This window comes from Trachymyrmex cornetzi, unplaced genomic scaffold, assembly GCF_001594075.2.
Source record: "Trachymyrmex cornetzi isolate Tcor2-1 unplaced genomic scaffold, Tcor1.1 scaffold39, whole genome shotgun sequence".
In the NCBI taxonomy this organism is placed as follows: Eukaryota; Metazoa; Arthropoda; class Insecta; order Hymenoptera; family Formicidae; genus Trachymyrmex; species Trachymyrmex cornetzi.
The window spans coordinates 97,037-108,158 of record NW_017298640.1 but is presented as its reverse complement, the minus strand read 5'-3'; the positions used below and the strand labels follow the sequence as shown (position 1 = coordinate 108,158).

General features: G+C 36.7%; 1 protein-coding gene and 1 long non-coding RNA gene across 2 annotated transcripts in view; both read left to right on the top strand.

The window, feature by feature from the left end:
* The first annotated feature begins 2,001 nt into the window (after nucleotides 1–2,001).
* The window catches only part of LOC108763962 (uncharacterized), a 12,192-nt gene continuing 3,071 nt past the window's right edge, over nucleotides 2,002–11,122 (top strand). Inside the window, exons 1-2 of the long non-coding RNA XR_001940248.1 lie at nucleotides 2,002–2,560; nucleotides 2,835–2,840. This is a non-coding gene — a long non-coding RNA (uncharacterized LOC108763962). The remainder of the gene's footprint in view (nucleotides 2,561–2,834; nucleotides 2,841–11,122) is intronic.
* GlcT (ceramide glucosyltransferase) lies at nucleotides 2,555–4,387 on the top strand. The gene has a single exon (XM_018511927.1). The coding sequence runs from the start codon at nucleotides 3,160–3,162 to the stop codon at nucleotides 4,354–4,356; it is 1,197 nt and encodes a 398-aa protein (XP_018367429.1). The 5' UTR covers nucleotides 2,555–3,159; the 3' UTR covers nucleotides 4,357–4,387.

Genomic DNA, 11,122 nt, shown 5'->3' with positions numbered 1-11,122 from the left:
AAGAATAATCGACTGTGACTGGTCAATTTCTTACTCTTACTTCTTACTCCGTGTATTGTAGACGGGCCTTTAAGTAATGTCTTAAGACTCTAATGCAGACTTCTGATTGGTTCGTGACTCCTTAAGACCGTACTTAAGACGGCCTTGAATATAAGATCTGACTATGAATACCGGCCTTTGAGATCCAAAATGCTTGAATATGATGTGCTGTCATTGGCAGTCACTACCAAAGACGTAGGCCGGTATTCATAGTCGGTTCTTATTTCAAGACCGTCTTAAGTAATGTCTTAAGACCCTAATGCAGCCTTCTGATTGGTTCATGACTTCTTAAGAGTGTACTTAAGACGGTCTTGAATATAAGATCTGACTATGAATACCGGCGTACAGAGAATGGACTGCGCGATCCGTGTGTCAAAATGGTCGATAGGGATGAGAGAGAGGGACCGTGGCAGACGGTCATTTCTATCTCTTTCCATTCAATGGTGTAATGGGAGAGAGAATGAGAGGGGGATTGGCCGTCTCCCACGGATCTCTCTCTCATTATTGTCGATCACATTTGATACACTACTTACACCGTTTTCGGCCCGGCCAGGTTTGCACCAATCAGGATACCTATCATGAAATATGTCGGAATGGATTCGGAATATCAGATATCGGAATTATTCCGTTTTCCCTAGAAAACACAATAGAAATCTAGGAAATAATTGAATGATTCCGATCGGAATCGATTCCGACTTGTTCTATGAGGTTTGTCCGCGTCGCATGCTCCAACGTGCTCCTATATGCTCCTATCATAGCTCCTACTCACTTCAATGTGTTTATTAGAGTGAGTAGGAACTATGGCAGGAGCATGTTGAAGCATGCGACGCGAACAAACCTATGATAGGTACCCTGGGTTGGATTAATGGCGTTTTGTGCTCTCCCATTGGTAGAGCAGCTGACGTCAACCAATAGGAAAGATTAATCCAACCAAGGTTGATGCAAACCCAATCGGGCCGAAAACGCTATTAGATACGGATCGCGCAGTCCATTCTCTATGTCTTTGGTCACTACTCACTGTACTTGTCAGGTGCAGAGTGAATTGGACATCATAGTGATAATATAGGCCTATTCTTTTTGGCTGAACTTTTGCCCCAGTTCATCTTTCTTCCTCTTCTTTCCTCTTGAAGAGAAAAGGAAGAAAGATGAACTAGTGCAAAAATTTAACTAAAAAGAACAGGGGCTCTATTCTTGAAAAGAAACGTATACGAAAGTCTAGGGAAATACCATAGTATACGTAACGTATACTGTAGCATTTCCCTAGACTTTCGTATACGTTTCTTTTCAAGAATAGAGTCCCAGGCCTTATGCTATTGCACGCGTGCATGCATTATGCCGGCATTACCCCGGATCTACAATAGATTTTTAAGCTTTAAGCCATAAGAAATGGACGAATCACAATCAATTATTCTCCTCACATTTGACTGTAGTTGGTCAATTTCTTACGGCTTAAGGCTTAAAACACCTATTGTAGATCCGGACTTACCCCGGATCTATATACAATAGATTTTTTAAGCCTTAAGCCATAAGGAATGGACGAATCACAATTAATTATTCTCCTCGCATTCGATTGTAATTGGTCAATTTCTTACGGCTTAAGGCTTGAAACACCTATTGTGGATTCGGATTTACACAAACATTTTATTATCTGAATATATGTAGAAATTTTTCAATTAGTTTTATCGACTGCTACAAAATGTGAATTTCGTTAGTTTCAGAAATCGAAAGTAAATGTAGGCGGCGTTTGCATCTGAAGGCCCGTCTACAATACACGGAGTAAGAAGTAAGAATAAGAAATTGACCAATCACAGTCGATTATTCTTCTCACATTCGACTGTGATTGGTCAATTTCTTACTCTTACTTCTTACTCCGTGTATTGTAGACGGGCCTTGAAAGCTACTCTATTCGTTATCCGACTAATCCAACTAACAGCAGAAACTGCTTAGTTGTAGAGTAATACGATAAAATTTTTTTTAAATAGTATCGGATGAAAATAAGTTTAACTGGCGGTCTTTCGAGTATTACGAGATATATTTGTCGCAAAACGCTCAAGAGTGGGCTTACTAAGTTTGAGCACGCAGGGCTGAGCTGGATTCTCCTTCACGCATTCCACGAATCGTTGCGTGCGTGCTGCTAATCCGAATCATCGACACGGGATGTTTTTCTCTCGATAATTGAAAATAATCGAGAAGCGATACGTATCAAGTGTATATATATCAATACGAGAGAATGTGCGTCAGATATTAGTGAGTCATTCGTGACGAAATAAAGGTGTTGGTTTCTACGTACTACGTACGGTGAAGATGAGAGAGGGGAGTAGTCGATGAGATGTGTTATTGCGCGCGTCGCATCTGGTCACATCGGGAAGCATTCTGTGGTGAGACAGATAGTTCCGCTTCTCTCTCTCTCTCTCTCTCTCTCTCTCTCTCCCCCTTCCTCTTTATCCCCTCCTCCACCCTTTTCTCTTTCTCTCTCTTGTTTAATTCGCGTGACACAAAGCGCGAAGAATAAGGTAACCAAGTTTGATTCGAGCGACCCAAGAACGTCAAGAGTTATGACAGTGCGCGATTTGCCAGTGTCGATAGAAAGGAAGAGTATCAATGTTATGAAATGTGGTTGCGGGGAATAGTGACGTATTTGGGGTGGTGAAATCTGTAACAATGCGATCCAATCACGGTTTAACTATACCGTTCACTTGTCGATGGAAGATGAAATCCTATTCTGAGCAAGAAACAAGTTGCTTCAACACGGACGAATCGCGCAGTTGACGCGCTCGTCGGTGCGAGTCAAAGAGGTTATCGTGGTTTAAGCGAGCTGGAGTGGACCGGAGCGTGAATGTGTTGCAAGAGGCGAGCACGTTGCCGTCGTCGTCGTCGTCGTGGTCGTCGTCGCCGTCGCCGCCGTCGTACTATGAAAACGACAGTGATGCTCGATCAGGCCGCGTCACTCGACGTAGGACAAAGATTCCCGTGATGTGTCCGCACGAGGTTATCCGGTCAAGGCAAGAAGTAGTGGAAAGAAAGCAGGGCAAAAAGAAGGAAGGAGGTGCCGCCGGTTTGAATACGCCGGCATGTTAGATTGCGGTGGCATAAAGCCCTCGCTCTCTTGCTCCTTGGAAAATGAACTCCATGTTATATACTCTTTATGGGTTCGCAATATTTTTCATGATATTCTGGTCAGGTATGTGGATGGTTCACTTGCTGGCATTGATTGCTGGTCGTTGGAAGTTGCATCGGAAGATGAATCAGGCGCCGAGCTACGAGACACCGCTGCCAGGGGTATCTGTGATAAAACCCCTGATGGGGGTTGACCCAAATCTATTCGGTAACCTCGAGACCTTTTTCACCATGGAGTATCCCCGATATGAGCTCCTGTTTTGTGTCGAGGATGATTCCGATCCCGTGCTGATGCTGGTGCACAAGCTCGTCGAGAAGTATCCGGAAGTCGAGGCCACGCTCTTCGTCGGTGGTTGTAAAGTAGGGGTGAATCCAAAGATCAACAACATGCAGCCGGCGTACGAAGCCGCTAAGTACGAACTCGTGCTGATCAGCGACAGTGGCATACGCATGAAGGAGGACACTCTACTAGATATGGTCTATCATATGACGGATAAAGTGGCTTTGGTTCATCAGATGCCGTTTACCTGTGACCGCGAAGGTTTCGCTGCCGCATACGAAAAGATCTTCTTCGGTACGGTGCAGTCACGGATGTACCTGGCTGCGGATATGCTCAGGATAAACTGTCATACCGGTATGTCAGCACTCCTGAAAAAATTCACATTGGACGAGGTCGGTGGTCTAAAAGCATTCGGCATTTATCTGGCAGAGGATTTTTTTTATGCGAAATCATTGACTGACCGCGGCTGGCGCATCACAGTCTCCTCGCAGCCGGCGCTACAGAACAGTGGCCACTGTGCGGTTGATTCCTTCCAAGCGCGACTACGACGATGGGCTAAATTGAGGGTAGCAATGCTGCCTACCACCATTGTTCTCGAACCGTTGAGTGAATGCCTCGTTCTAGGTGGGTTCGCTTCCTGGGCGGCCAGCGTCTTGTTCGAGTGGGATTCTTTAGTTTTTTATTTGGTACACATACTTTTGTGGTTTATGTTCGATTGGACGTTACTGTGTGTAGTGCAAAACGGTCCGCTGCCTTTTAACAAACTTGAGTTTGTGTGTGGTTGGTTGCTCAGCGAAATCACGAGACCGTACCTTTTCCTTCAGGCTGTCTTGGATCCTCTCATACAGTGGCGTTCACGTGTTTACAAGCTCAAATGGGGTGGCGTCGCTGAGGAAGTTAAGGCGAAAGTCAAATATTAAAAATTCATGCGTGAGTGTATACGTACATGCGTACGTGTCAGCTAGACACAGAAATAAAGCTAGCGTTTTTATTTTTTCTCTTTCCTTTTTTCAACTGATAAGCGCGTATGTATGAGGTGTTTTAATCATCATGAGATATTTTGATCTCTCTTTTAGTTAATCTTTTAATAAAATTGATAGTCTTTTAACTTATAATTGTAATAAATTAAAATTAAAGACAGCGGATATGCTAAGAAATTAAACGAGAATTAACAAATTTTTGTTTTTTTTACATAAAAGAATTTGTCTTGAAAAAATTGTCATTCCCTAGGTTATCAAAATATTGATAATTTGAATAAATTCTATTTAAAACTATACATGTTATCAAAATTATATAAAAAATAAATATCTTTTTTCCTATTGATTTTTTTTTAGAAAGACAGTATCATGTTTTCAAATTCGATGAAATTTTTTAAGTATTAGGTTTGAAAGAGAAATATATATAGTATAGACAAAGCTCTAATGCGTGGTCTACAATGATAGTAGCAATAGTGGATGAGACTGTAAAAGTAACAAATTGACCAATCACAGTTGAATGTGAGAAGAATAATCGACTGTGAGATTGATCAATTTTTTACTCTTACAGTCTCATCCATTACTGATACTGCGATTGTAGACCACGCATTATATTGTGCATTTTTGAATTTTTAAATAACTGTCATTCGATAAACTGGAATTCTTCTGTTGTATGCTCTTTCACTATACATTCGCTACATAATAAAGAGTGCGTTAATTCAGAAAACATATGAAAGGACACATAATGACATTTTAATTTTATATACTATTTAAATAAAAAGTACAGATTGAAAAATTCCAGAATATGGAAAGCTCAATTCCGATCGTTTTGTAATAGGCTTTCTACAATAAGCCATAACCTAAGCTTTAAGTCTTAAGCCATAAAAAATTGGCCAATCACAGTCGAATGTGAGAAGAATAATCGTTTATGATTAATCAATTTATTACAGCTCAAGACTTAAAGATAAAGTTATGGTTTATTGTAGAAAACCCATTATAGAAAGATTTTACTGTTTTACAAATTAATGCTCAGAATACCTCGTTTTAGAACAGAATTTCTCGAGTAAAAATTTTGGATATACATTCTGTGATTTTCAAGTTCTGATATGTTTTTAAAAAACGTTCAAATTTGTTTAATGACAAATCTCTCTTATAAGAGTTGTTATTAAAAAGATGAATTTAATTCAACACTTTACACAATATTATTAGTACCATAATAAATCTGTAAAATAAATAATAAAATACAATTTTTTTGTATTTATCCTGAAACATGGCGGATTAATAAAAAATTGTCTAAACAATATCCGCACTCTTACGTGAGAAATTCTAGCTTAAATTATTATTTCACTTGTAGAATAAATTTTTCAAATTTGTTAATTGGCTAAAGAATAGGACAAAGAATTTCTGAAGACTTGAGAATTTCTCTTTCCACAGCCAATCAACGCATTTGAAATTATCGTATAATAAATAGAGTAATACTTTCTGTGTGTGCAAATCGGTATGCGTTTTAAATTTATTATGAAGACCAATTTGTCTAGCTTTATTGAATATACAACAAATAAGAGATAAAGTCTGTAATAATCGAAGCTGGATCTTAAGCACTTAAATATTTTCATGTGAATACTACAGTCATATGCAATATATGTAGTCACTTGAACTGCGCGCCGAATTGATTTTTCGGACTTAGAAACACAACTTAACTACTGTGGTAATATCACAAATTAAATTGATAAGCAATTTAATAATTTGATACTTAATCAGGCATTCTAGGAATTTCTTAGAGAGATCTCAATATGCTGAAAAACTATAAATTTTATTATGAAAAATATTATCTCGGGAGTCGAATCCAGATCTCTCAGTATCCCGCGTAAGCGTCTTAAGGCCATTCTCCATAAAGCCGGTTCTACATTAGTTACAAGCCGATCGTAAGTTTGTTGCGATAACCAATATGAAGCGTTGATTTCAAAATGCAAGCTTCAGATTGGCCGTCGCTACAAACTTATGATCGGCTTGCAACTAATGTAGAACCGGCTTAAGACGCAAAACGCGAGTTGCAGGTTGCAAAACTAGAAACTAACCTAACGTATTTTAATTATGATATGATTGTAGGACGCAGAACGCAGGACGCGAAAGTTGAAGTCGACCCAACTTTCTGCGTCCTGCGTTCTGCGTCCTACAATCATATCATAATTAAAATACGTTAGGTTAGGTTAGTTTCTAGTTTTGCGACCTGCGACCCGTGTTCTGCATCTTATGTAGAATGGCCTTTAAGTCTCATTTAAACAAGTCGCAGCATGTAAATCGCATTCGTATTCGCATTTACGACAGCCAATCAGAAATACGGTAATTATACTAATGACTAATAGCGTATTCGATTTACTGACTCGACCCGACTCCGAGTCAATGGTCTGTTCTGTTTAGCTGCAAAAGAAGAGCTAAATTATACAAGAAATGCAGCTAAAAAGAACAGACTGTTGATTTGGAGTCGGGTCGAGTCAGTAAATCGAATACGCTATAATTGGTTGTTGCGAATGCGAATGCGTGTTGCAATTCATCTAGATGGGGCTTTAAGCCTTTAGACAACTAAGCAATGGAACTCTCGTACAGAATGCTGAGAGATCCAGGTTCGACTTTCGGCCGAGGTAATATTTTTCGCAATAAATTTATTTACAGATTTTCAGCATGTTAAGATTTTTCTAATAGGATCCCTAATTGAATATCAAATTATTAAATTGCTTATCAATTTAATTTTTGATATTACTACAGTAGTTCAGTTGTGTCTCTAATGGTGCGTTCGGGGAGACGCTATTAGCGTTACTTCTGTCATTCCATCTTTATTGTTTATTAGACGTAAATCAAGGATATAATTACACAAATAGCGCTAATAGCGTCTCCCCGAACGCATCTTTCGTCTAAAAAATCAATTCGACGCGCAGTTCAAATGACTACGTATGTAGTATAATAAGTAAATTCGCATGAGAATATTTAAGCGCTTAAGATCCAGCTTCGACTATTGTTAGCTTTATCTTTTACTAACAAGTAAGCAATATCATCAGCACACACACACACACACACACACACACACACACAAAGCTTAAAACGAAACGGAATCAATTATTTAATTGATTTCTTGATGATTTCATATTATGTAAAATATAATAGAAAAAATCAATAAAACCAATAAATGATATATTAAGACCATATAATGTGAATACACAATCAGTATTCACATAATGTGGTCTTAAATATGGTCTTAATATATCATTTATTGGCTTTATTGGCTTTTTCTATTATAATTTACAAAATATCGAAGTAAAAAAATCGACTAAATCATTGATTCTATTGCGTTTTAAACTTTGCTAATGACATTGCTGAATATAAATTTAAAAAATATTAAAACAAGATAGATATCTGTCAAATATATTTTTTATGTATATAGAGTGTATACATAACAGTATGTATACATCCCAAAATTGCTAATATTTTAAACACATTCTTTGCAATATTCTAAGATGATAAATCTAATATGAAAATTTCGAGGCTAAGAAAGTTTTCAATAGGAGAAAAATTTAAAAATTACGAATGACAGGGCCAGAATTTCGCGCGTTGAAGAATGGAAAAATGATAGGTGTGAACTATAAAGTGCTGAATTTTCTTATCATCAAAGGCATGAAGCTACCTTCGCATCGATTAACTTGCCATCCCTAGCGCGCGAAATACTAACTTTGTCATTCATAATTTTTAAACTTTTCAGATTTAAAAATCATTATAGCTTCGACATTTTCGTATTGGATTTATTGTCTTAAAATATTACAAAAAGTCTGTCTTTAAAGTATGTATCGTCAGTTTTGGGACACCGTTATATATTTGATTATATATTATCGAATATACAGGGTCATCGAAAAGTATCGGATCCCCCTAATATCTTCAGTTAGAATGCATTTTGGAGAAAATGTCCAATAGCAAAGTTGTATGGTTTCAAGCGAGGAGCAAGATGATGGCCTTGACTTTGATCTTGACCATGTCCTTTAAGGTCATTTCAAGGTCAACCTTATTTTTTTAAATGAAACCCCCTACATTTTATTGCATATTTTTATAGCTTATCTCGAGAGCTTTCCAAAACACTATAATAAAACATTTTTTCATTAAGTATTTTTTGAGTTATAAAGATTTGAAATGCATTCTTACTGAAAATATTAGCGGGATCCGACACTTTTTGATTAATGTATTTTCTTTAAACCAATTAATTGGTCTCATTATTCCGCGCACAAAAGTATTAAGGTTAAGATTACTGAAAACTAAATAATATTTTACAAGATATTTTACATTTTGTGTCAAAAAATTGTTAACTTCAGACCTTTATAACTCAAAAAGTACTCAATGAAAAAATGTTTTATTATAGTGTTTTGGAAAGCTCTCGAGATAAGCTATAAAAATATGCAATAAAATGTAGGGGGTTCCATTTAAAAAAATAAGGTTGACCTCGAAATGACCTTAAAGGACATGGTCAAGATCAAAGTCAAGGCCATCTTACTCCTCGCTTGAAACCATACAACTTTGCTATTGGACATTTTCTCCAAAATGCATTCTAACTGAAGATATTAGGGGAGTCCGATACTTTTCGATGACCCTGTATATATGGCGGATTATTCCCTTGGTTCTACGTCAAATGGGCCACACTTTCTCGAAAACTATAATAAAACCAAACGTAACTTATAGGGCAATATAGGGTACCAAAATTTAGGTTGAAGCTCCTAGTTTCCGATGCCATGTAGCGATTTCATGATTTCGTTTGTCTAATCTTCACTATTTTTTGAAAATAAAGTACAATGGTCATTTTCAATGGAATTTTATATGCTGAATGTAAATGTGAAATTAAAATTAACAATGTTTAAATTGCGTGGAAAGTAGCCAAAAAAATCAAGACTGTCATTTTTCGTCATAACTGTTTTCTCTTTGCAAATAAACATTTAGTTTCTACTAGTATCCACTTTTAAAAGATGAAAATAATTATATTATTTTTAAAGAACGTTCTTTTTTTTTATTAATACGGCGTTTTTATGAAATTATGTATTGCAGAATTACATACAGTGTTGGAACAGACCGTTTAAAACTATCTAGTTATAGGTATAAGTATTGTCTGAAAAAAGTATTTAGGTATAAGTATAGATACATTTTTTAATAATTACTTAAGTATAGATACTGATATAAGAAAAAAGTATTCGAAAATTTAGGTACTTTTTAGGTACTTAAATAAAAGGAACAAAAAAGAAAAATGGAGAAGAACGAAAAAATAGAGAAAATAAGAAAAGAAAAAGATATAAGCAGCGTAAAATATACTATATTTTATTAGTTTATTTTAATACATAAAAGAATGTCTCGGTGATGAAAAGTCGAAAACAACAAGCTGCTAATTTTATTTTATATAAATCTACTACTTATGTAGGTACTAAAATATTTGGATTTGGATAATGAAAATTGTAATCGTACGTACGTACGTCATCGCGATGGATTATTGCTAGGAACAGCGTGGCAAACTGGTCACGTGACGCTGTCTTCTTAGGGGTGCGTTCGGAAATCTACTCGTCGGGTAAAATAAAGTTGGGTATGGGTAAACGTAAAACTCGATCTGAGTAGCACGATTTTCCGAACGCATAGGATAAGACTGAGGTAACAACAATGTCTGAATCTAAAATATTAATTCAATAATTAAATCTCCGTTTTCCAAACGATATGGAGAACATGACGTCCCACAACTGAATCAACGAGAGATGCTACGATAGTTTCGTTTTGTTCCATCTTTCGTTCACTTTCGCCCATATTACTTTCCGCTAAAATAGTGGGATGGATTTACTCTGTTAACCTCTGAAAATTCAGAGGTTGAAAAAGTTACTCTAGAGTACAACCCAATGACTTTACTCGATATTTCCGAACGGCGGTTGGTCAGATTTCTACTCCGAGTAAGATTTCCGAACGCACCGTAGGAGATTACTCGTGTAATTTTTCTCCTAGGGGTGCGTTCGGAAATCCTATTCGGAGTAGAAATCTGACCAACCGCCGTTCGGAAATTAACTCGGGTCGTACAAAACTGACTTACCGGTTGCGTTCGGAAATATCGAGTAAAGTCATTGGGTTGTACTCTAGAGCAGGCCTGTCCAACACTTTGCTCGTGAGTCGAAAACGCTTCCCCCTCTCCGTCATCTCAGTAGAGCGAGACGGAGCGAAAATAACAAAGGATAGGCGCCAAGGCTCCGCCTTAATTCAGGTCTGTCCGAGATTCATAGAATAAAGGAGCCAAGGAAGAACCCATTTCTCAATATACAATTATAGTCGCTGTTTTTTATTATGTTTATTATGCTTATGTGATATCCAAAAATTACAATAAAATTTAATCACAAACGTTTCTACTTTTAATTTGATCATCATCAGTGATTTTTACAACAACTTATGATGATTAAAGATCGAACCAGATTAAAGGACCAGATTAAAGGTCGAAATTTTTAAATAGATTTGATTGTAATTTTTATTTTATGTGATTGTATATTTATTTCCGCATAAGGCAACAAGCGTTAGCCCAAAAGCCTTTTAATACTTAAATTACCTATTTGAATATTTTAAAAAAATTGTGCAAATAAACTGTCCCGAAAAAAATGTATTTTATATACAATTGTATTATAAATAATTATATATTGTTAAATTATATTATTAATTC

Coding starts and splice junctions, on each gene's coding strand:
- GlcT (XM_018511927.1), top strand. CDS start 3,160: ATGAACTCCATGTTATATACTCTTTATGGGTTCGCAATATTTTTCATG.